The 26,143-nt window shown below is 50.1% G+C and overlaps 1 protein-coding gene across 2 annotated transcripts in view; it reads right to left on the bottom strand.

The window, feature by feature from the left end:
• Positions 1-6,556: 6,556 nt before the first annotated feature.
• Positions 6,557-26,143, bottom strand: part of Gli2 (GLI family zinc finger 2) — a 167,584-nt gene continuing 147,997 nt past the window's right edge. For both annotated transcript variants that reach the window (XM_090342971.1, XM_090342970.1), the window contains 8 exons: positions 25,413-25,629; positions 24,081-24,203; positions 20,453-20,587; positions 16,411-16,560; positions 16,065-16,229; positions 13,754-14,032; positions 12,049-12,385; positions 6,557-10,813 (listed from right to left, as the gene is read on the bottom strand). In XM_090342971.1, coding sequence (XP_090199097.1) covers positions 8,367-10,813; positions 12,049-12,385; positions 13,754-14,032; positions 16,065-16,229; positions 16,411-16,560; positions 20,453-20,587; positions 24,081-24,203; positions 25,413-25,629 — 3,853 coding nt within the window. In that variant the 3' untranslated portion in view covers positions 6,557-8,366. The remainder of the gene's footprint in view (positions 10,814-12,048; positions 12,386-13,753; positions 14,033-16,064; positions 16,230-16,410; positions 16,561-20,452; positions 20,588-24,080; positions 24,204-25,412; positions 25,630-26,143) is intronic.

The following is a 26,143-nucleotide window of genomic DNA, read 5'->3' as shown; positions in this document are numbered from 1 at the left end:
CTAGGCCAAGTTCCTGGCCCGCTTTAGTTTGTTTTTAAGATAGTCCTATGCTTTTACTTGAAGTGGCTTCAATCTGGGGTCTTCCTATCTCTTACCTCCTGATCAACTGGGATTGCAGGTATGAGCAATCACATCCTACCAGATCCTACTTATTAATCAAACAACATAGATTTTTTTCCCTTCCTCCAAAAATTGATGATTAGGAGAGAGGGAAAGGGGCAAGGAAGAAGGGAAGATGAATAAGAAGCAGCTAGAAAACTGACCACCCTTCAGAACCTCAGATGGTCTCTGAGGAGAATGTTTCAGAAATTGAACTAATTAGTTCACAGGGAGATAGCCCATGGTGCAACCACATATTAGGGTCTTCCAAGCCAGGAATTACAGTTCTATGCAGTTCCAAAGTGACTCAGGAAACAACTAAAGAGGAATTATAGTGAACACATGGGTCCATCCATCCATCCATCCATCCATCCAACCAACCAGTGTGAAAGTCCTAGGAAACAGAGGCATGTTCTCTCACTTGTGCCCAAAGGAAACGTGCTCAATGAGAGGTTCCTGGAAGGCAGGGCAGGCCAGTTGGGTGCACTGTGGAGTTGGAAAGGTACCATGGAGATATCAGCTTACACTGGCAAGACAACTGCTGAGTTCTCTGTGTGACACTGCCTTGGGGCCTCCAGTGAGTGTTTAGTTCCTGTCTGGCTCAGTGCAAGTCAAAACATGTATAGGACAAATTGCCATAGCAACATGTTCCCCCTAACCTGGACCAAAGGGGATATGACTGATAAGGCCAGAAAGCTCCCAAGTGACAACTACTCCGGGGGTAGTAAGAGAACAGGAAGTATAGATTTGGGAAGACTGATGTTGTTTATGAACAGTTGGCCATTCATAAACAATGCTGAACTTGATAGTGGATTTTTAGACTGTGATGGCTTCTTCTGTAGGCTGATTGTGGGGCATTTGGAGGTGGACTGGACATGGAATGAGTTCTGTTGTGTTCTCCTGCTTCTAATGTCAGCCAGATGAGTTATATGCTTAACTGTGTTCTTGTATATCCCACTCCTTTTGTTGTTGTTGGCTGTGGTGCTTGAACTTGGGGCCTGTGTACTGTCCCTGAACTCTTTTACTCAAGGTTAGCACTCTACCACTTTGAGCCACAGTGCCACTTCTAGTTTATTAGGGTGAGTTAGAGATAAGAGTCTCACAGACTTTCTTCCTGGGCTGGCTTTGAACTTTGGTCCTCAGATCTCAGCCTCCTGAGTATCTAGGATTACAGGCATGAGCCACCAGCACTTGGCTGATTCCTTGTGTTTTTTTTTTTACAAAAGGTTCCATGAGGGGTGTGTGTGTGTGTGTGTGTGTGTGTGTGTGTATTGGGGTTTAAACTCAGGGCCTCACATTCTTGTTTTTTTCTTTTCATTATGCAACTTGAACCATACATCTTGTTCTAAATGTCACATGACTTTTGGAGTTTGCAAACCACAGCCCAAGATGCCATGGTTCACCACAGAAAATGTTTGTGGCAACATAAACCTGGAAAAGACCACCAGACATATTGAGCCACAGGAGGTCACAGTACTTGAGTATGCTATTAGAATCACTGGTAAATGTTCAACCTTCTGTGCTCTGGGGTGGGGAGGGCAAGATCTGGATTTATAGTGCTGGCTCATACCCATGGTGTAAATTTTCCAGTCTAGCCAATTCCAAGTTACCATTGCATAGTTTCTGACCGCACAGTTGGGAAGAAATGGCCAGTGAAGGCTTAGGGGCTGGCTTTGGCACATCACTAGCCACAGAGCTACTAATGAGTGATCTGTCCTACGTTTAGAGCTAACTGAACAGCAGGAGACAAAGAAAGGTTGTGATGTCAGTTTTATGATAACACCTGGGTTAGAGGATGCAGTAAGTTGTGTTATTTTTAGATACATGTCTTCTCTCATTGTTTTACACAAGCAGATTTCCTATTGCATTGTCTTGGGGCACCACCATAGTCTTTGCCTTTTGTTCCTAGCCCAGGCCTGAGAGGACTTCTGTTTCTTCTGCTCTCACTATCTGGTGCCCAAGCCATTCTCTTGACTGAGGGAGGATGGGCCCAGGAGGTAAGCCCAGCCCAGGTAAGCCCACCTTAGCTTCTGAGCGGTGTCAATGCCTCTTGCTGTATGCTGCAGCATTACTGAGCTGTAGTTGATGTTTCTCTGGATGGGAAGCTGCTGTTTCTAAATATGCAATATGGATCTGGAACTATGAAATTAAGAAATTTAGAGATGGTTGGGATGGTGCTCTGGTGATATGGTAGAGAAATTGCTTGGTAAAAAATTTCATGTGGCAATTATGAAGAGAGAAATGGCATCATGGATTAGTGGAGGATGTTGTTGACATGATCTTTGAGCTGCAAATGATGAAGTAGTTCAAGTGAGAGATGACTTTCAAAAAGCGACTGGCCCATTTACCACAGAGTTTAGAAAATTAAAATCTTATTTTGTTTGTGTGTGTGCCAAACCTGAGGCTGGAGCTTTTTTGCTCAAGGCTACAGCTTCTCTTTCTGTTTTTGCTGGTTAATTGGAGAGAAAAGTCTCACAGATTTGCCTGTTTGGGCTGGCTTTGAAACAAGATCCTCAGATCTTAGCCTCATGAGTAGCTAGGGTTATAGGTGTGAGTTGCTGGTACCCGGTGCCCAGCTCAAACTTATTTTTTTATCTCCAGTCTCTCTAGCCAGAACAAAATCTCACATACCAAGTCTAGAGAGTGCCAAGAAGTATGCTTGATTGGTCTGCATCTTATGGTCTTAGAAAAGAGTATGATGTTACGTAATTATCTTTCATGTTTGGTTCTGGTGGGTCACATCTATAATTCTAGCTGCTCATGAGATTGAGATCTGAGGATTGTGGTTCAAAGCCAGCCCAGGCCAAAAAGTCCAGAAGACCCTTATCTTCAGTTAAACAGAAAACAAAGCCCTGCAGTGGAGCTGTGGTTCTAGTGGTAGAATACCAGCCTTGAGCTAGTACAAGCTCTAATACAGGGAAAAAATAAAATAAAGTTTCTTTTTGGCAACAATAAGCTATACAAAACACCCAGGGGGTGGCCCACAGCAGGATGTTATGGGACACCAGTTCCCAAATGCAGACAGGAAGGGAATTACAGTGTGGCTTTTGGCACGTATTGTGGACTGGAATCAGGTATATAGGAACCTTGGATGATGTGTGAGAGAAAGCCACAAGAAAGCACATCACCATTGTGGATTGAAAGGAGATCAAGATGGTTTGAAACATAAACTTCCTCAAGCCCTCATCTCCTTAGAAGCAGGAAGGGATTGAAAGTTTCTCATCAAGCCGGGTACCAGTGGCTTATGCTTGCAATCTTAGGTACGTAAGAGGCTGAGATCTGAGGATCACAGTTTGAAGTCAGGAAAGTCTGTGAGATCAGTTCTTAACTTCTGTGAAACACACACACACACACACACACACACACACACACACACACACACACACACGCTGGAAATGGAGCTATGGCTCAGGTTGGTAGTCTTGGGTAGAAAGGACCACAAATAGGCCCTAAATTTAAGCACAAAGCAGATTTAAAAATAAATAATAAATAAAAGAAAGTTACTCTTCTGCCCAGAGGCACATGTTCAATGCTCTTGTTCATGTTTGAAGGGACAATGGAGAAAGAATATCTATAGTGAGGAGCTGAAGAGTAAGAGGGTACATTCCAGGCCTAGTACAGAACACAACACAATGCCTGCTAACTGTCCTTCTTCAGGTGGGAGTGTTGACTCTTATCCTAGCCCTGGTCCCTCAGTGCATTCGGAGTGTTTGTATGTATGGGGTATGTATGCAGAAACTTAGTTCACAAGTCTCTGGATCAAGAACCACATACACAATGGTTATGGATCACAAGAGCCTGGATGTCAAGCAAACTTTGTAAGGCTGGCATGTAGAATGGGGTTTGTTGACTCTGTGAGGGCAGGTGGTAGGGAATTATATTTATTCATGTGCGTATGTGCATGCATGTGCATGTGCGTGTGCGTGTGTGTGTGTGTGTGTGTGTGTGTGTGTGTGTGTGTGTGTGTGTACCCGCACAGGGTTCACTATCTGAGGGTTTTTTTGTTTTTTTTTTTTTACTCAAGGCTAGTGCTCTACTACTTGAGCCACAGCTATACTTCTGTTGTGTTGCTTAATTAGAGATGAGTCTCACCAACTTTCCTGCCCAAATTATCTTTGAAACTCGATCCTCAGATCTCAGCCTCCTGAATCCATCTCTCACTTCCATAGGTGGAATATGTTTGCCCACCCCACTGATGACAGCTTGGCCTGTGTTACTTGCTTGGGCCAAAGTGGAACACGAAGGTACAGGAGTGCTGAGCTGAAATCTAAAGAATGCCTGTTTTATCTGCTTGTCTTCCATGTGCCTTCCACTGCTAATCACCTGATAGTTGGGAGGAGATGACAGTTGTATGGGGCAGAGCCAAGTTGCTCTAAGCCAAACCCTCTGGACTAGCTGGCTCTGGTTAACTCCCAGATATGGGAGCCAACCCTGCCCTTCAGGGCTGTACAGCTAAGCCAGACTGGTCAGCCAGACCTCAGAGGAGCCAGATTCACAAGCCTAATCTGTTTGTTGTCCTGTGATTGAGTGTTCATGGATCCCATTATTCAGAGCAGCTGTGGTCTGTTAGTGAATACCAAGGAGTTGGCTGTGCTGCAGGATCATGTCCTGTCTCTTCATGCTGTGAGTCATCCACACCCAGGCAGCAGCGAAACAGAGGTGTGAAATCAGGAGATGGGCTTTGAAAGAAGGGAGGAAAGGATGTAGCCAAGCATGCTCAGTCCTTCCCTGGAATTCCTCAGCCAGCCAAGTAACTCTTCCAATATGCAGGATAGAGTTTATTGGGGGAGGGGAGTGGGGTGAGGAGGGAGAGCAAACTGCAGGCCCACATGAGATGAAGGCATATGCAGGCAGAGACAGAGGGGGAGGAAAGAGGGAAAAAGAAGAGGGGACTCATGTTGAGCTGGATTACAATCCGGAAAGGTTTATAATAGGGAAAGGCAGGAGGCTGGACCGCAGCGGATATGGAATGATCTCAGAGCCCAGGGAACCTCTTACTGCCTGAGGAAGGAGTGACCAGGCAGGTTCAGAAAATGACCTCAGTGGATGAAGAAGTGACCTGAGCCTGGGATCCTTTGCTGATTCAGTCAGGTGACTGATAGCCTAGTGATTACTGGTTTCAGGAAAGCAAAGAGAAAAGGGGAGGGGCTATTCTCTAGGGCAGACCTAACGCTAAGAATCTAAACCTACCTACCTACCAGAAGACCTCTCAGTGCTCTGGTCCCTTTTCTTGGATCCTACCTATGGTTCCATTTAAAGCCAACAGAGCATGTTTATTTGAAAGCAAAATACCAGTGATATGGACTCCTTGGGTACATGCAAAGAGGCATTCTGGTGCCAGGAGTCTAGTCTCTCTGAGGACTGGATATAAAGTCCTTTGCCACTAAGGAGAAGTTTCTGGTCTGATGGGCCAGAGTAATGGTCATGGATGGATGAGAGTTGTGGGATTGGTCCAGCAGACCTTGGAGCAGGAATGTGTAAGTTTCCCTGGCCTCTGTGCACAAATATGGGAAGGGCTCATGAATGGATAAGGGCTGGAGGAACATGGGCCATGCATTTGAGACCCAGAGCCTGGTGTCTGATGGGTATTTTCTGCTGCATCATTCCTTATAGAGCAGGTCCTGGTTGCCATCTTCTCTCCCTTGCTACCTAGCTGGGGAGGACTGACTTTCACATTTACACTCAGGTCCCTCCCTTTGCCCAAGGCCAGTAGATGGACACCCTTGGGTATACATGCTTGCCCCAATTCTTTCCTTTGTCTGTGTCAGGTCTGCCTGGGAGGATAGCCCCTCCTTACTTCCTCTTCATCTGCCTGGAGCCAGTAATCACCCGATGGTCAATCACTTGCCTGTGAGTCAGTAAAGGACCCCAGACTCTGAGGTCACTTCCTGAACCACCCTGGTCATGTCTTCCTTGGACAGTAAGGTTCCGCAGGCTCTGAGATCACTTCTGCATCTGCTGTGGTCCCGCCTCCTACCTTTCCCTATAGAATCAGCTCAGTATAAGTCTCCTTCTCTTTTCTTTCTCCCACCCCTCTCTCTGCATGCCTCCATCTCAGGCAAGCCTGCAGTTTGCTCTCCCAGTAAACTCTCTTCTGCCTGAAGCACGTGGTGCTTTCCTTTCTGGGGAACCTTGCAGCCTGAGCTACATGACACTTCTTACCCACTTCCTCCCATCCTCCAACTCAAAGGTGTTTCACCACCAAGGAGAATGTGCAGTGTGGCTCACCAGTAGAACAGAGATTCACTGCAAAATGTCAAAACCTGCCCTCCCAAACCCCAAACTGACAAGAAACAGCCAATAAATGCCTGCAGTATTAAACATTCCTTAGCTAAGGTGGGGTAGTCAATTTTGACACCGTGGAGAAAAAAATACAGCCTAATTTCTGTTCAAATGCACCAAATTTACTGCAATGATTCTCATTAACTACTGTCAAGGGAGAAGCAGATAGACAAGATAAATTATGAAAAAATTACTTTTTTAATGTACAAAAAGGACTTATTTACAAGTTGAGCATGTCATCTCAATTCATAGCATGTAGAAAAAAGCTAAAAATGTTTTTGGCAATATAAATTTGGCTGGACAAGTCACCTATAGTATATTCAGGGAAGACGTTATCTGCACAAAATATATACAGGCGAGGGAATGGCAATTGCAGTCTTAGAAAGCGAGCTAATACCACCGTGGAGACACAGCCCATGGCCAAGTCTGAGAACTGTCATTTGGAGTTGGCCTTGGCCCTGCACAAGCAGTCTGATACACTAGAAGAGGCTAGATGAACCGATCTGGATCCTGTCTCCAGACCCTGCTTCAAATTTCCTCCCTAAAGCCAAGGTCACAGCCCAAATGAAGCTCCATCTGAGTAGTATAGTTGGTTTGGCAAAATTGCTACAAACTCACCCTAAGAAACATATCTGAGATCTGTGTGTATGTGATGGAGAAGACTCATTGATTCACCCTACTGGACAGTCAGAAAAAATTATTCTCGGAGCCATTTCCAAAATACATTTCCATTTGGGGCTTGGCCACATTGAACAAGGAAACTCAGTAATTCCTAGGACTCTTAAGAGTCAACCTTTCCACCCTCCCATCCCTATCCTAAACATCATGCACACACGTCGTTCTCTGAAATAATCAGGGAGGGGAGCAGAGGTCAGGGAATCAGAAGGTGTCAGGGCTGCATGTGTGGACCACTGCACTGTCACTAGCAGCCCAGCATGGCATTGCCTGCAGGAGCCTGGGCAGGGCTGTAGTTTTCCATGGTGTGATGGGCGGACTGCTTTGGAGAAACAGGACTGGAAAAATGGTAAACATGCGACTTCCTCTTCCTACTGGAAGGCCTCTGGCGTGTCCGAGGGCTTAGGCCCAGGTGCCCTCTCACCTTCAGAGGCCTTAGCCCATCTTTCACCCGGGGCAATGCCAGCAGCCCGAGGTATTTCAAAAGTTTCTTTTCAGGAAGAGCTACATTGTCCATGCAGGAACACTGTAAACATAGTCAGGAGAGACCCAGGTAGCTTCTGGGCTTGTCCCAGGTAGTACTTTTTTAAAAAAAATTATTTCCTTTTACTGGTGCAACTTACATATTTTATTCATTCATAATATATCTGAGCAATTTACCAGTCCAAAACTATGCTTGAGGGGATGGAGATGCCAACTCTCCTAAATCTGGCATTAGTACTAGTACTTCTGCAGCACCCATGCGGAATGTTACCCTTTTTCTCCATGGCAAGGGGCCGAAGGAGACTCAAGATGCAAGCTTTGTAGGAGAATCCCAGCAGCTGGCAATTCCTTTCCCTTGCAGGTGGCAGAGCAACAAGCTCATCTTCTTGGAGCAGAATATCCATTACGATTTCAGTTTCCAACCCAAATGTGGCTCCCCTACCCTTTTCCCCACATGTACTTGGAAAGCCCTTGGCCAATGTAATCCCTTATTAGCCAAATGACAGAGGCAAAGAAGCCAGAGCTGAGTGGTTCCATAAACACCCAACACTGGCAAGCACTGTATAACAAGTCAGTTTCTTATTCCTTCTTTTCCTTTCCTATTGAGACTTTAAAAAAAAGTGTTCTGAAAAGCAGCCCAAAAGGCCAGAGAGGATGCCCACAAAACTTCTGTTAAAACATTTGCAGTCTGAACCAGTCATTGGCAAAAGATCCTTCGGGCCTACTTAATACTTTCATTGTGGGGGTAGGGGGATGGAATGGATGAGATCCTGTCCTCCAGGGAAGCCATGCTCGCGCAGGGTCTGCTCTGCACCAGGAGTCAGACTTTAGGTCATCATGTTCAGGAACTTGTTCTCCTCCGCCAGACTGCTGAGCATGGAGCTCATGTCCCCAACAGCCATGTTACTGATGCCCGAGGGGATGGAGGGCAGGGTCAGGGAGTTTCGAGGGGTGGTAAGGCGTGAAGAATTCTGGGAGAGGTTGTGTAGGAGGCTGGGGCTCAATGCACCAGAGAATAAACTTGAGTGATCACCGTCATCCATGATGGCATCAAAGTCGATCTGGGGGGCCTCCAGGAGCTGGGAGTCCACAGTGCTAGACACCTGGTTGACCCCTGGTGAGGGTAAGGGCTGGGGCTGGATGCTGTCCGGGCAGGCTTGTGGCTGTGTCGGTTGGGGTCGAGTGGCTGGGCAGCCTCCGTGGTTCTCTAGTCCTCCATTCTGTTCATACATGTGAATCTGGCCATAATAGTAGAGTGTGCTGTGGTCCTGGGCCGCACCTGTGTCCTGTGGAGGTGGCTGAGGGGGCAGTGACCCCATCGTGCTCACTGCACCCTTGGGCACAGCCTCTGCTGTCTCCTGGTTAGCAGATGTAGTGACCATGGCATGCCCACTGGCCCTGGCATAGGCCATCTGCTGCTGCCCAGCACGTACCCCACGGTGGCGGCCTGCAGGGCTAGGCTCAAGGGGTGGCCGGGGTTGGACCAACCCAAAGCTGGATGGAGCTGCTCCCATCATGCCTTGCTGTGGCTCCATGAAGCCAGACTGGTGGGAAGGCAGAAGGCCCTGGCGGTAGCCTTCCTGACTGGGAGTAGCTGCCAAGTGATGACTCTGCTGTGGATAGCTCTGGGCTGGGTGAGGTGGTGGCACCCCAGCCAGGGCAGAACTGGGAACTCCCAGCTCCTGGTGGTGACTGCCCATCATGGTGGGGTTGGAAGTAACTTCCATTTGCTGAGGGAGCCCCAGGTGGCCTGGCTTGGCTCCCATGTTGCCGCAGGATGGGGGAAACTGGTTCAGGGCCCCACTAGGGCTTAGCTGGGCATGGGCTTGGCTGTAGTTGGTCTGAGGGCTCACAGAAGCACTCATGTTGAGGCACTGGCCACTGGTGGCTGGCTGGCGCATCTGCTGTGCGTAATTCACTCTGGGGGCTGCAGAGGCTCCACTGGGGAGTGGAAGGTGTGGCTGGGTGCTGTCTAGGCCCCCGGGACTCAGTTGCAGGCCTTGTGGGCTGTAGCTTGGGTACTGGCCAAAGGCAGCCTTCTGCTGCACCACTGTCAGGTTGCCCTGAGGGAAGGGCAGAGGCTTTACCTGGCTGGGCAAGGCATCCATTGTGCCCGAGCTCACCTCGTTCCACTGCACAGGCATGTTGTTTTTATTCAGGCTAGAGGATGTCCCGTAGCCCAGCTGGCAGCCTTCTATGCCAGGGACAGAGGGACCTACGTTGGAGTCGGCAGCTGCTAGCCTACGGTGGCTATGTAGCCCTGGGCTGGGAAGCTTGGGGTTCTCTGGGAAGCTCTGGGTGGGGTACCCCTGCCGTGGGCTCTCATCCAGAGTGCTGCTGGTGTGTGCTTTGATGTACTGCACAACGTCATCAGGCAGCACCAGATCGTCCTCCGCCAGGCCCAGGCCAGACTCAGGCCCTGTGCTGTCCACCCCTGCAGCCATGGCCTCCATCACCACGTTCTCGCTGATGCTGGGTGGCCTGGGGGAGTAGGAGCTGTGGACCAGGCTGCTGTTGGTGCTTGGGTGGCCTTGAAGGCGGAGGCCCCTTCTCTCGGTGCCACAGGAGGGCAGTGGGCCCGGGTTCACATTGTGGGCACTGTGAAATCGCTGCACTCGCGGCAGGGTCAGGGCCTCAGAGCGTCGCACTGGGTCACTGGCACGCCGGGCACCGCCCCCTGGGGCTTCGTGGGGGAATGCAGGTGCAACGCCGATGTGGCCATGGCCATAGGCAGGCCCATCACTGCCACGCCGCGGACCTAGTGGGTGTGGGTAGACCCCAGGCAGTGAGCGCTCGGGTACATCCAGCATCGCCAGCCTGGTCCGCAGGCTCATGCGCTCCAGGCCGGGCAGCGGTGTGGGTGGTGGTCCGCCGGTGGCGGCTGCATACTTGGCACGCAGGCTATACTGCTGGGCCGGTGTCAGGTTAAGCATCCCGGGGCCACTTCCACTGCATTGGCTGGCCTCACTAGAGCGTCGCGAGGCGTCAGTGGAGATGGGGTCATAGGAGTCGGCAGAGCTGGCATTGTGCGCACGGTTGGCACCCAGGGGCGAGGCCTCGCTGGATCGGCGGCTGGAGAAGTAGGGGGAGATGCCCGAGGAGCGGCGGCTCACTGTGTAGGCTGAGCTGACGGTACTGGTGGAGCTGTCCCGTCGCTCCTGCAGCTGGCTGAGCATGGTCACCTCGCTGGCAGACAGCTGGGACAGTCGAGGATTGGGCAGCAACCCTGTTGGCCCTCCATCCCCAGTGCTGCTGAAGTTTTCCAGGACAGAACCTATGAGGGAAACCACAGAGGTCAGCTCCTGGGACAAGGGTCCTATACTGTCTGTTTGGACCGAGCAAGGGCGGACTGTTGAGTCTCATCCATTCTGAATGCAAGAAGGGAAGGGAAGGATAGAAAGTGAAGAAAGGAACCCATCACCAAGGGTAGGTACGTGGGAGTCAGGAGGCTCAGTACTAATCATAGCTCAGTCATTGAGTGTTTGATCTGAGTTCTCACTAAGTAAGCCCTCACTTTCTCTAGCTAGTAGCAGAACAAATGTGCCTCTCCATAGGACTGGGTTATTAGTAGAAGGGGGAGAGTGGCCCAGGAGGGCTCAAGCCATAGTTTCCTGCATCTCTCAGTCTGGGACTGCTAGTTGGGTCTCCTGTGGAAGAAAAGCTAGGCCACAGGAACAGGCAAAGGAGAAGTGAGTCCCAGATAATCCTGGAGATCTCCAGACTGCCCCCAGATGAACCCGTCACATTTCCCTGGTAGTCAATCACTGCATGTGGCCACCTGAGAAGAACAGCCTTGGCTGAGTCAGCTGCCTTCAACCTAGTAGACACCACAGCGGGGCTGAGTTCAATGCTACCGCCCCCTTCAAATAGCAGGGGTGTGGGGGGAAACACGTGTTCTCTCCAGGATAGATGTGTGTGGCACATCAGTATCTACTACATGGGTTGCTGGTCTCTGGATGGCAGCCTGGGGACTGAGTATCCAGTACTCAGCACTGTACATGTAGCACTCAAGAGGTGCTTGCTGAAGACATCTTCTATCTTAAAGTGCTGACCAAACACAGTGCCAACCACCACCTCCAAGAAGCCTCTTTTCCCTTCCCTAGCTCTTCCTCTTCACACTTCTGCTCTGTCTCCAGTGTCAGCAGATTTATTCTACAGTAGCGTGGAGATCTGGTGGCACCACCTTTTGAATATGGGCTCTCTGGGGACCAGGATGAAATGTATGTCCTCTCCGACCTTTGCTCATCAAATGACTGAGTGGCCAGACAAGAATGCAAATGATGGAGCAAGCATCTATCTGCACTACGGTACAGTACTAAGCGTGTGGGCTTCAGCCACTCAAGGCTAAGCTGACTTACACCTGCAGTTGATCTGGATTGCTCACTTTCACCATTCACTTTCCTTCTCTGTGCAGTGAACTTGCACAGAGGAGCCTGTTGTTGGCAGCCAATGAGATGCTGGGTGGGAGGGGTCTGGCTGGTGCAGCCCCAGTAGCTCTTTCCTACTCACCACTTGCTGGGAGGGGAGGCAGCTTGGTGTTCCGGGTGTGTGGAGCTGGGCCAGCCCATGAGCAGGAATCCTTGAGTGATTTGAGTTTCTCCCTCTTGAGCTGCTCGAACCGGTGCATAGTGGTCATGTGTTTACGTAGCTGCAGGCCACCAGTGGAGGGGGCAGCCAGAGCTGGGGGGTCGCCCCCTGGTGAGGTGTCATCCAGCACTGTCAGGTCTCCCAAGCTCCCAGGCCCGGGCCCCGGCATCTCCACGCCACTGTCATTGTTGGGGACACTGCCCAGAGGAGAGGGCTCACTGCTGCAGGATGACTGGGCTCCGGGGCTGGACTGACACAGCTGCAGGAGTGAGGGAGAAGACACAGGCTCAGAGGGTGTGAGGCGGCACCTAGTCCTTTTGCTACTCTGCTACCCCACTGAGCTCAGCATGCTTGCGCAGGGGGCCCTAGTAAAGGAAGAGGAGCTATCTCTCTGCCTGTGTGAGATGGTCAGGTTGCTCCCCTTCTTATCTGTGAGACAGAAACGGCCTCACTCCCCTGTACCTGGCACCTGGAACATGTCCTGAAAAGGATTTTCATTCCCAATACACTATGATGAGCCCAACATGTAAAATAATGGAGTCCCACTAACCTGGTGCCTTCTATGGGGTGGGGCCACTCTAACATCAGAGAGGTAGCTGGCTAGGTAGGAAAGCGTTGATTGGGGGGGGCATCGGGAATGAGATGCAGTGTTCCCCCCACCCACTGACCACCCCAAATCATCTCTCTCTCAGGGCTGGGGTGGAGTGGAGCACATTGTGGAGGGCATGTATTTATAGTCATTAATGCCACAGAACCTGGGCTATAGCCACCGTGGCCTGAGATCTAGGGCTGATGATATCCACAAGGGATGTAGCACTTTGAGGCTCCACAGTGCTCCCCCGTGAGGGCACAAGCATCAGGAAAGCAAAGACTTTCTAGGCCCTGCTGCGGCATCATCATCCTCCCTTCTGCTTTACCTTCAAGTTCCTTTGTGGGTTGGGCCACCTGTCTCCTTAGGTTAGACTCGTATATCCCATCCCCTCCTGCTAGGCCTCTGCAGCTTTGTTTCCACTGCTCCCCCAAACTGCTAGCCTTTACCTTCCTATGGGCCCCTGTCATGGCCTCTCCAAACCCATGGTCCCAAGGCCTGGAAGCCTGCAGTGATGGGTCAGTCTCCCCCAGGCAGGGGTACTGCACAAGTACCTCAGCCCCCCTCACTCACCGAGCCCTCCCTTATCCCCTTACCCCACTTCTGCTCACCTTAGTACCGTCTATCCTTAGGGGAGGTACAGTTGGGAAAAAGAGGTGGAAACAAAGAACAGGTGGTTAGAACATAAAGAGCACAGGCAAAGCAGGGGAGGACACAGGACAGGACACAGGTGAGGACCCACAGGGACATTTGAGTGCTGGTTAGAAAGGTAGACATGTAGGGGACACCCTGTCTGAGGCAGATCAACATGTGTGTGGGAATGTCTACCCCCAGTCACACCACAGCTGACTAGTGGTCAGAGAAAAGGACCCAGGCAAGAGGTGCTATGTAAGGCCCAAGGAGATAAAGAGAGAAAAAAACTGAGTTGGGGTGGGGAGGGGAACATTTCATTCTTAGCTCATCTGGGGCTGAGGCTCTGGGTCCTGGGCAGAGCTATGGAATTGCCCTCTGCCAGCTGGGCTGCCCAGCAATGCTTACCCCAGAGCTCTCCGTCTTGATGGCTTTCACATGTAGGCAGTCCTCCACCGCCTGGCTGGTGCTACTGGCCTCAGCACTGTCCTCGGACCCACGGCCACCAGGCTCGGCACTGGCCTCATCCCCATTCTCCTTGAGTAGTTGGGTGCGGAGGTGAATGTCATTGCGCTGCTTCTTGGTGACATGAGCATCTGGGCCATGGACCGTTTTCACGTGCTTCCGCAGGGAGCTGGGGTCTGTGTACCTCTTGGTGCAGCCTGGGATCTTGCAGATGTAGGGTTTCTGGGGAGAGGACCAGGCATGTGATACCGACAGAGACCCAAGGACAATGTCAAGAATATATATACAGAGCCCCTGCCCTCCTGAAGCCATCCCATGTGCCCTGAACACTTGGCTGGCCTGGGTAGCAGGCACTCCATTGCATCCACAGCCAGTGCAGGCCAGGTTTTCACCCAGTGAGATTCATGGCCAAGGGAGGTCTTGCTCCAGGAAACTGGTGGCAAGGGCCAGAGAGATCATGCCTTCCAGAATTTCTAGCAATGAAGACAAGTGTCTGAGCTGATGGTATCTCCAGAGACAGCATCAATACTCCCCCCCCCAACAACCCCCCCCCCCAATATTTCTCTGATGAGGAAAGATAGGGTCAGGAGGCAAAAACAGTTATTACCATGACCTGGTAACAAGATAAAAACATGGGACCCTGGGATCATACTCACTCCACTCGCATCCACAGAAACTCACCCCACCTCCATCTAACCTCACACACTTATCTATGCTTACAGATGCCCTCCACCCCTCCACATATATCTACAGGTATACTTACTGATCCCCTCTCCCGGGAACTTCCACACATCAACATGCACACATCCATGCATCCATACACATGAACAGACACCTTCACATCCACACACACACACACACCCCTCCAAGGCTGGCTCTAGGGAGACTCTGAGGACATCAGAATCTTTGAGAATTTTCCTCCCTCCCTTCCTCCCACCCTCCCTCCCTCTCGTCCTCTCCCCCCCCCCCTTCCTCCTATCTTCCTTTCTTTCTGCCAGCACTGGGGCTTGAACTCAGAGCTTGAGACCTCTCCCTCAGTTTTTTTTTCACTCAAGGCTAGCACTTTACCACTCGAGCCACAGTTCTTCCAGCTTTGTGATGGATAATTGGAGATAAGAAATTGATGAACTTTTCCTGCTCCTGCTGGCTTTGAACCATGACCCTCAGATCTCAGTTTACTGAGTAGCTAGGATTACAGGTGTGAGGCACTAGTGCCTGGCTCCTTTGAGCATTCTTGTACCTGCTTACTAGCACTAGAGCAAAGTCCTTTGGGGCACACAGTATCTAAGCTGTTAGAAATGCTCTTTCCAAGCCAGGTGCAGTGGCTCACACTTGTAATCCTAGCTCCTTGGAGGCTGAGATCTGAGGATCGTGGTTCAAAGCCAGCCCAGGCACTAAAGACCATGAGACTCTTATCTTCAATTAACCACTAGAAAAGTGGAAGTGGTGCTGTGGCTCAAGGGGTAGGGCAGCAGTCTTGAGCTGAAGAGCTCAGGGACAGCACCCAGTCCAAGTCCCACAACTGGAAAAAAAAAAGAAAAAAAAAAAAGAAATGCTCTTTCAACAGTCTGACTGAGTGACAGTAATTCTGTGACTGGACTGGTACAGATGCATGGGCTCCTGTCTATTTTCCTCTGGTTCTCAATATTCCCAAGGGTTCTGGTTTTTGGGAGACACCGCCTGCTCTGAGCCAAGAAACAAAATCTTTATTATTTGTTTTTTTAATCTGAGATGGAGACTCAAATTTAGGATCGGATGCTTTACACTCACTGGCAGGCACCCTAGCACCAGAGCCTCAGAGGCACTGGGGACACAGGCTGCTTTGGTCCACTAATAGGGAGCCAATGGCCCCATCAGGCCCAGATGTCACTAGTGTCTATGCTGCCTGGTGCCAGGGAATCACTTCACCTCTGAATGTCAGCATCCAGCCAACAGCCAGGGCAGTGAAAAGGTGCGAGGCATGTGTCATGACACATCAGACATTTGGTTATCAGAGCAGACATTCTGCTTTAATTTCAGTTCCCTGTGGATCCTGTGGTAATATCTGTAGTTATGACGGAGAGTTGGAAACAGAGGCACAGGGAGTGTCAAAGCATGTGGCACACATCCTAGCCTTGCTGTCCAGATCACCGAGGGCTAATCTGCTCCGTTCAAGGAGGGGTAGATGAGTGGTGATGTGGGCTCCTGGCTACTTGACAGTGTCTATATGCACCCAGGACTGCGTCTGGCCTCTGTGTACACAGCCATGCATTACCTCATTGGAGTGGGTGCGGTTCTGGTGCTTGGCGCGGTCAGAGGCGTTGGAAAAGGCCTTGTTGCAGCCCTCATGCTCACACACATAGGGCTTCTCCCCCGTGTGGGATCGCAGGTGTGTCTTCAGGTTCTCCAGGCGAGAGTAGGCCTTCGAGCAGCCCTCAAACTGGAACAAGGTCAGCCCGTCAAAACTCGTCAGTGAGGATATAGCAGACCCAACAAGGGGGCTTCACCGGCTTCCTCCCCAGCCCTCTCCCCTGTGCCCTCTTCCCTGATGCTCCCAGCAGCAGATGACCCATTGGTCTGTCCTGCCCTCGCACCCGTCCTCGTGGGGGCCCCGGGCTCACCGTGCACTTGTGCGGCTTCTCACCCGTGTGCCGCCGCATGTGCACCACCAGCATGTACTGCGCTTTGAAGGGCTTCTGCTCCCGCGTGCAGGCCTGCCAGCGGCACACGAACTCCTTCTTCTCCCCGTGGATGTGCTCGTTGTTGATGTGCTGCCACAACAAGCCGCAGGGTGAGGCCAGCTGCCTGCCCACTGTGCCCACCCACTGTGTGCAGACCACTCGCCCACAGGCCTGCTCTCAGCTGACCCTGGCACCACTCCAGAGACCTCTTCCCATTCTATCTTTCCACTGGACCTCACCTGTAATAAATGCATTTGCTGCCCACCTGGTCTTTGCTCTCATCCCACTGGACCTTCAGTCATTACATATGGATCCTCACTGTCCATTCCATGCAGTGTGTACTGACTGTTGATCCACCCAGACCACCTGTGTGTCAGGCCAGCCTGCTTCTTCATGATCATCTGTGGCCATTACAGAAAGCTTGGTGGTGATTCTATGTCCCACCTCCCTCATGGGTCATCTGAGTGAGCAGGCTCCCTGCTCACTCCAGGGTGGGCTCGGGGCTCTGGTCTGTGGGGACTTCCCGATGTCCCTGAGCTACAAAGCATCTGGCAAGGCAGATGTAATTATGCTTCTATGCTTCAGAGATTTATCTATGAGATATTTTATTGTGATAGAAAAACAGTGACTCCTCATTGCCTGGCTTTTGTTGTTGTTGTTGTATGGTGGCTTGAACTTGGGCACTGTCCTGTAGCTTTCTTGTTCAAGACTGGCGTTCTGCCACTTGAGCTGTACCTCCATTTCTGACTTTTTGCTGGAGATAAGAGTCTTCTGGATTTGGCTGGCTTCAAATCCTGATCCGAAGATCTCAGTCTTCTAAGTAGCTCAGATTTCAAGTGTGAGTTACTGGTGCTTGGCTTCACCTGTTTCTTAGATTAACTTACGAAGTGCTAGCTTCTGCTTTATGCTCACCAAGGCTCAGGAACTCTAGAGACTCACTTGAGGCACTGGCAGTGAGCATGCCCAGAGCCCTGGCCTGATGGTAGGTTCTAGGTACCATGCAAGGCTGACCTGGGCACAAAATATCAGGGAAGCAGCAAGGACAGTCCTGCTGGTTATGCTGGTTATGCTGGTTATGCTGATAGGGAGGCCTGCTCCCCAGGTCACGGACCAGATGATTTCTGGGGAGCTGGCCCTCTGAGCTGGCATTGCCAGCACAGTCCTGGCCAGTACATGCCCTGGCATGAACACTTTCTTGGGCCTCTTTCCAGGCTGAGGGCCCCTCGTGGGCGTTCCTCCTCATGTATTCATCTCTGTGGAAGCCCTCACCCTCTGAGTTGCTCATTTAACTAAGATAGGAACATTAGCCACACACTGTGGAGTGAAAGTACCGTGGGCCTCTTCTTCCTGTCCCACGGTTGCTGCCCTATCTTCCCTTTCCTCCTTCCTGAGGTCAAGGGTGTGTCCTACCTGTCTGTGTCTTGGGTTCTTCTGGGCTTCTTTCCCTATGGAGCATCAGGAGGGACAGGAAGGTCTCCCATTGCTCCTCTTTAGTCTTCCCCTCTCTTCTCATCTCCCTTTTCATCCTCTCACAATCTCTAGACCCACATCCTTCAGTGCAGCAGCCACTGCTCTATGCACATACCAAATATTTGGAATGCAGCTGGTTGGAACTAGGAAGTGCTGGCAGTGCACACCATATATTAACGACTTAGGGAAAATGCGTTACCATCTCAATGGTTTTGTTTTATATTGATTACACGGCGAGAGGGTCATAAGTCAGCTATGGCTTTAAATAAAATATATTATAGGTTGAGAAACGTTAACCTGAAAATCGGATAACTGAAATTCTCTAGACGCTGAAACGTTTTGAGCTCCACATGGTTGCTTGAATGGAAGAGGCCACAACTGACCTCATGGGACAGGTTATAGTCACAATGCAGAGACACTAAAATACCACAATGAATGAATTACCTTTGGATTGTGGGTATAACTTAGACATGAAACAAGGAAACAAGTAAATTTTGTGTGTGTGTGCTTAGAGACCAGTATAATTGATCATATCCCAGGGTATTTTTTTTCTTTGTTGTTGTTTGTGTTTTCCTTTTGTCTTGTTTATCTTTCTTTGAGAGGGTAAGGGGAGCACAGAAATGGTGCGACAAAGAATGAACAAATGCTGCATTGATACTTACTATACACTGTTTAAAATGAACTATACAACTTGTGGGGGAGAGGGATTGGGTGGGAAAAGCTGGGGGTAAATGAGGGAAGGGTGACATTGTTCAAAAAGAAGTGTATTCTTTATCTGACTTATGTAACTGCAATCCCTTTGTACATCACCTACCTACCTTCCTTCCTTGCTTCCTCTTTCTTTTTGGTTTTGCTTTTTTGGTACTGGGGATTGAATCTAGGGCCTTGCACTTGCTAGGTGAGCACTTTGCCACTCAGCTATAGTCCAGCCCTGTATATCACCTTTATATAACAATAAATCGATTTTTTATAAAAATCTTTCCAAATATCTAAAGTCTGAAATGCTCCAGTGACAAGGTTTTGCCTAAGAGACATTTGACCTGTATTAAAATTTCATTTCATCTATTTCTTTTTACTTATTTTACACTATACTGTAGGAAATGTAAAATTGTGGCATATCTCTCTTGGACAGAACTGCTGCCCACTGTGGAAATTTCAAAGTTATCCCGAGGTCTGGACACCCAGGCATTGGCAGAATTCACCCCAGAAGACAAAAAGCCTCTTGGTGTTGTGCCCTGTGCCACACCTCCAACTGTCATGTGTGTAGACAGCACCCTGGGAGCAAGGAAAATCTTTCATGCTTTGAACTTCCCGAGAAATCTTCTCCTATTAGCCTCACATTCCATTTTAAAGCCTTTCAAATGATAAAAATGCTTCCTGACAATGCCTTTCATTTTTCCTTATTGGTTTACTTAGTGACAAATTGTTAATAATTGACGGGGCTCCAGCTCGTGTGGGGTGCCTTCATCATCCATCTTCCCCAGAAGCCTTGCCAGACAGAGGCTCAGTGAAGTTCCTCTTCTGTCTTGCCAGGCAGTCTGCTCTCTCCACCTGGGGTAGAGGTGACTGTATAGGATCACAGGGACAGGACTGTAGATAGTGTCTGTTTGCTTGCTTGCTGGTAGTACTGAGCAGCAAACCTAGGGCTTTGCACATGTATGCTATGGAGCACTCTACCAATCACCTATATCTCTTGTCCTGCAGCACCTTTTCTTTTTCTTTTAATCTTTTCCTTTTATGGTGGTCCTGGGCTTGCACTCAGGGTCTGTGCACTATCCCTTTGCTTGTTTTGCTCAAGGCTGGTGTTCTGTCATTTAAGACACAGTTTCATTTCTGGCTTTTTGATGGTTAATTGGAGATAAAAGTCTTATAGACTTTCTTGACAGGTCTGGTTTTGAATTGCAATCCCCAGATCTTGGTCTCCTGAGTAGCTAAAATCACATGCACAAGCTGGATGCACTGGCATCCAGCAGCATTTGCTTTGAATACTCTTTCTGGCTTTATTTCACATGCCCTGTTCCCTCATTTTCTCATTACTCATTTCTTTTATTCTCTGTACTCAATATATATTTAGTAGTCTACTAATAGAAATAGTCCAGGTTTCTCCTGAGGCATCCCAGTCTCTTTTTTCTTGTTCCTCCTCTTCCTCCTCTTCCTCCTCCTCTTCCTCCTCCTCTTCCTCTTCTTCAAATGACAGTACTGGGGTTTAATAGTGGAGTCTCATTGTTAGCAGATAGGCACTCCACCACTTGAGCCACTCCTCCAGCTGTTCTTCCGTTGGCTATTTTTGAGATCGTGCCTGACTTTAGACTGAGCTAGTTGGGACTATGATCTTCCTATTTGCACGTCCCTGTGTAGCTGAGATGACAGGTCTATTGCGAATTGGTTTAGCTGGAGTTCTTTGAACTTTTGCCCAAGCTGGCCTTGAACTGTGTTCCCCCCAGATCTCCAGGAAGGTCTTGGAGCCATAGAAGCTCCACCCCTCCCCAGCCGGATGGGACCAGAGGCTTACGTGCACCAGCTGCTCTTGTGTGTCATACTCCTTGGTGCAGTCTGCCCAGTGGCAATTGGTCTCATAGATGACCACCTCAGCCTCCTGCTTGCAGTCATCTCTGTCCAGGTCTTCCTTGAGGTCAGCCAGCTGCTCCTGGGGAAGAAGATCACCCCTACGTGATCCAGCCAGAGTCCTGAGGATAAGGTGCTATTAGCACCACCTAGTCTATGCCAAGGATATAGAACACACACACACACACACACACACACACACACACACACACACACACACACACGGAGGCTCATCAGCTTCTTCAGCCCCCTTCCTCTTCTCAGTCCCACTCAAAGCCTTTCTTATCAGGCCAGAGTCCTTGGCTACTTTACTCTCTATTGCTGGCTTGCCATAAGGTATTGTGCCATTGTGCCACATCCTGGTCTCTTGGCTTATGGAAGTCAAGGAGGAAGGGAGACAGTGTCTTCCTTTTGTTCATATGGTTTTCCTATGGGAGCTGGGTTAGCCCTGCAGGCTGTGGGAGGCAGGGACATTGATATAATGTGTGCAGGGACTGCTCCTGCTGAGACCCAGAGAGATCCCATCATATTTTTGGCCCTCAGAGCTTTCCCTTTCTACCATTTCCTCCTCGAGGGGAGGCAGAGCTGCCAGGGTCACACTGGGGCAGTGTTGCATCCGCAGCAGCATGCTCATACTCCAGAACATTCTCCTAGCCCCAGACTCTCTGTCACAGCCTAAAGTGCTAGGGTTTGTGTTTTTGCATTACAGTCAGGGAAACTGGGGCCTGAGGAAAGGGATTAATCCTTCCCAGAACAAGCAATAAGTCTGGAGCAGCCTTGACTTCAACTGCCCTTAGGGCCGTGGGAACATTTTAAAAAGATGGAGAGAAAGCAGAAGGTCATAGGGTATCTCTACCTTAGCTGGTACTGAATGGAGCTGGCTGGATGCAGCATCTGAACACAGAATGAGGACTAGGCCCGGGGTTAAAGAAGGGGAGAGGCCAACATACCCAGGACAGATAAGAGGTGAACGGAGGGTTTGCAAAGTCTATCTAGGACTCTCTAAAATCCCACTGGCCTGCCAGACACACTCAGAGCCAAGCTAAAGCCATGAATTTAATGTTAATAGTCAAACCCTCCTGGGACACACCAGTAGGGCAAGCTAAGGATGAGCTCTTGCTGGATCCAGAGCCCCAGTGTCCCTTGGCATCAGAGACTTAACAACAGTGAGTTCATTTCTTGGAATCTAGAAGTCAGCCTCAGGACTTCTGATGTGAGTTACAGACCCAACATTTTCACTGGCTTTCCAGTGGGCCTCTACAAAAGGGGCTCCTGGCTTGTTTTGAGGCGCCTTTTGGGGCTTCCCTGTTCTGAAGAGGCTGAAGACAGCAGTGACTAACTATGGTTGCATGGGACCCTGGGAGCAGGGCAGCATGGGAAGCCTTGCTTTGGGTCTCTAGCGGGTGAGGGGGCTACTGCAATGACATTGTGGGGAGAGGGGATGAGAGCGTCTCCTAACACTGCTCTCCATGATGACCCAGCTATACCACATTCCTGTGATCTAGTCTCTGCTTGCTTCAGACCCGACCTGAAGAAGCAGGTAGACTGACAGGACAAGCAGAGGTGTGCTCCGAGGCACGAGGTGTGATCCTCACACCAAGCTGGTGTCACCCTGCTTGTTATTTGCAGGCTTTTGTGGTAAGGCGAGTCACTGAGTTTTCTGCCAAGAGAAGGCATGTGCATGCACACAGGGCGTGGAGATCATCTCAGCAATGAAAGGGCTTCCCATGCCAGGAGAAAAGGCTGGCTCTGCACAGCCTACCTGTGGTGGAGGGCGATCCTGGGGCCTCCTGGCCAGGTCTCCTAGATGCACAGAGCCAGTGCATGCCTTTGCCCTGTCCTCAGATTAGCCATGTGTATCTTCCCCAGATATGTGCTGGCCTCATCAATTTCAGCAGCCCTTGATGATGGCCGAGACATGCATCATGCTGAGAGCGGTTGTGGTGTCAGCAAGGGGAGGAGAATTTGTCACCAACTGCTCTGTTTGCTTGACAATAACAGGACCCAATATTTCATGAAAATTAAGTGCCCAAAGCATGCCCGATGGTTTACAGTCCTGATGAAGAATAGTGCAGTACATGTGGGGAGTCAAGGATGGGAGGTCCCGAGCATCCCTGGTAGCCACGCTGGGGAGTCTGTGGAAACGGATGGAGCCATGCCCCTGTGAAGGCTGGTGGGCAGGCAGCTTGCCTCTCAAGTCAGCAGACCTCATGCCCTTCGCATAATAGGGAGTAGAAGCTGCCTGGCAGCCATCTTAGCAAATAGCAGGGCTTTCAAAAGGATGTGTACAAGGCTCTCAATACAAGACAGACTGGTGCCAGGCTGTGGGGCTATTCCATTCCTCTCTGTCTCTCACTCTTTCTGTGTGTGTGTGTGTGTGTGTGTGTGTGTGTGTGTGTGTGTGAGAGAGAGAGAGAGAGAGAGAGAGAGAGAGAGAGAGAGAGAGAGAGAGAGAGAGAGCGAGAGAGCGAGAAAGCGAGAAAGCGAGAGAGGAAGAGAGAGAGGGGGGAGGGCGAGAAGGAGGGAGGGAACACTTGAACTCAGGGCCTCTAGTCACTATCCTTTAATTTTTTCCCACTCAAGGCTGATACTCTATCCCTTAAGCCATGCCTCCACTTCAGGCCTTTGGTGGATAAATGGAGATAAGAATCTCAAGTCCAGGCTGGCTTTGAATTGCAATCCTCAGATCTCAGTCTCCTGAGTAGTTAGGCTTATAGGCTCTTGGTCTCCTTATTCTTCATTTTATTCTATTTTTACTTTTTGGTGGTATCGGGGGTTGAACTCTGTGGTTGTTAGGAAGGACTCTACCACTTAAGCCATATCCTATCTCACATTTCTCACTTTACCTCCAGGAATCATCCTCCACGCCTTCCCAAAGGGACTCAGGAGCTAGGCTGAATGAATATCTGGTATTCTGAGTTCCCTTACCCATAAGGGCCAGTGGCAATGGAAATGGGGTGGGGGCTGAAGTGTGAGGAAGGAGGGTAAACTTGAGGGCTTGAGCCATTCAGGGAACATGAGCAACTCAGTTCAATGAGGCTTTTGTTGCTCAAGGCTGAAATAGGTAGGGATATGGTTACAGGCCAAGACAGGACAGAAGGGAATGTGAAGTTTGTTCATTTATCCATTCACCCATTCACCCACTCACTCACTCATTCATTCATTCATTCATCCATTCAGATAGCACGTGTTTAAAAAAACATGTTCTATATATAAAGTGCTGGGGATATATAGCATTAGAAAGCTCACAGCCCTGTGTGCCTACCCTGCTCATCCCACCTTTCGATCCATCCATTTATGCATGCATGCAGCTTGCCTGCCTGCCTGCCTGCCTTCCTTCCTTCCTTCCTTCCTTCCTTCCTTCCTTCCTTCCTTCCTTCCTTCCCTTCCTTCCTTCCTTTCCTTCTTCTCTCCCTTTCTTCTTCCCTACTTGATTCCCTCTCTCACTTCCTCTTTCTTCTTCCCTTATTTTTTCTCTCCTATTTAGTACCAAGGGTACAACCAAACTAGAAGTTAAGTGAGGACATCTGGCCAGGTCCTACACACCGGGACAGTGAGAGTGGCCAGGAGGTTACCTGGGTCAGTCCTAGTGGAGAGGCTGGCCGCAGACCCTCGGTCTCTGTCTTGACCTTGCTGCGCTTGTGAATCGTGATGGGATTCACGGTGCTGCTTACAGCCGACTCGCTGCTCTGCTTGTTCTGAGTGAGGGCACAGAAAATAGTCTGTTACATAGATGCAGAGCAAGGACACTCAGAATTCTACCTCTGTCCCCACACAGCCTGTCTAATCCATTCCCATGTTTGAAGCATAAGAAACTTCATTATCCCAGCCTGGTTCTCCAGCCAGGGCCTGCCAGGCAAAGTTCAGACCTCAGCTGCCATCACTCGTCTACATGAAGCTACTGCTTCCACCTCCCTAGGGCCTCAGGAAAGAGAAGACCCACCCAAATGATGAGGCACTCTTAGAGCACAGTAGAAACATCCAGCTCTAGAGGCAGGGGTGCTTACCTCCTCAGGGGAAGGGCTAGGACTTTAGTTTCAAGTGACCCTTAAAAATGCCAATAGCAACTATGTGCAGGGATTCTGGGTGCCACCTAGAGCCCTGGGATATAGAAAGGATATTCTGTGGGCATCTTGCCATCCTCCCCAAGACAAGACCACATCTACTAGCCATCTATGCACTGGCCACTTGCCGGGGGGGTGGCTTGGGACAGCTGCTTCATCTCTAGGATTCTCATTGCATAATCTACAATCTGGGGCTCTCAGGGACACTGGACACTGGAGTGTGTTTGGCTGTACCATGATGCAACCTGAACAGCATTTGCATAAGAGCTGGCTCAGGCCAAGAGCGGTAAACACAGCTATTTTTCAGCAAAGCCAAGGAACAAGCAGAATCTGAATCCAAAGCTTATGCTTATCTGTCTTTGTGTCTTCCTGTACAAACCAGGATATCCGTCACTTCCAGATGTTGGTGGTATACAACATCGGCAGGCACTGTGCTAAGATGCCCAGGTATGCTGAAGGCCCATTGGAGAGTTGAACAAGATAGTGTGGGAAAGCCTGTGGGAAACCCTTGCTCTAATAGGAATCTCTACATTCTTCTTCATTTACATACTCATTTCTATACTGTGCACTGGGTCTTTACAGTGCCACATCCTATGGGTTAGAGAGTTTTTTCATCTACTAATTATGGATAGGAAAAACAACTGGATAGGGAAAAACAGACCTGAGCTGTTGGGGGAATTTTTCACCATCCCAGCCCAGAGCTCCTGGTCAGCAACCTTTTGTCAAGTGCTGAAGTCACCCCCTGAGCCCAGAGGCCTCCATCATGTCTCAGCAGTGAACAGCCCTGGTGAGTGCCTGATGCTACGTGATAACCCACTCTTACTGTTCCCTGTGCCCACCTACCTGGCTGGCGTCACTCAGGCAGTTGCTGCTGCTGCTATTGAGCTGGGTGGGCGCAGCATTGATGGAGGTGAGGGCCATAGGCTGCTGGGCCAGGAAGGTGGGTGAGGGCTGGATCAGGGGTGGCGTGTGTCCAAAGGCTGATCCTAGGCCTCGCTGCTGGTTGAGGATCTGCTGGTAGGCCACAGGGTTGATGGGATGGGGGAAAGTGAAGGCTGGGCTACAATGGAAAGCAGAAGGGAAGAGGGGCAGGTGTATGGGGGTCTCAGTTAGGTGGAGATTCCATGTGCAGAGAGGACCCCGTCCAAAGAATCAAGCATCATGGTGCTACAAATGCACCATTACCATGGCTTTTCCTGACTCAGGAACCTGCAGTGGCCTCTCCTTTCAGCTTAGCTCCTTCTCCATTGGCAGGCTGGCCCCATCTCAGCCCTATTCCTGGCCTCTCCACTGTTCTGACACCTGAGATGGGTTTCTGTATCATTGCTGTCTGCTTAACAGAGCCCCATTCAGCTCTGGAAGCTAGTTCTAAAGTTCCCTTGTCAAGATCCTGAGTTTCTTCCCACTTCTCACTCTGATCCCCTCTTTGCATAGCAGGAGACAGAGTGCATGCTGGTGACCTGGGAGCACACCATGGAAGACCATGTGGCTCCCACCTGCTCCCTCCAACAGCCCTGGGGTGGGCATTGGCTCTGTGTTCAAGAACATTCAAGTAGCCTACAGCCCTGCAGGCT

Source organism: Megascapheus bottae, chromosome 12 (assembly GCF_031878675.1).
Source record: "Megascapheus bottae isolate mThoBot1 chromosome 12, mThoBot2.hap1, whole genome shotgun sequence".
NCBI lineage: Eukaryota > Metazoa > Chordata > Mammalia > Rodentia > Geomyidae > Megascapheus > Megascapheus bottae.
The sequence above is the reverse complement of the archived record's forward strand: the minus strand, read 5'-3'. Positions and strand labels throughout refer to the sequence as shown.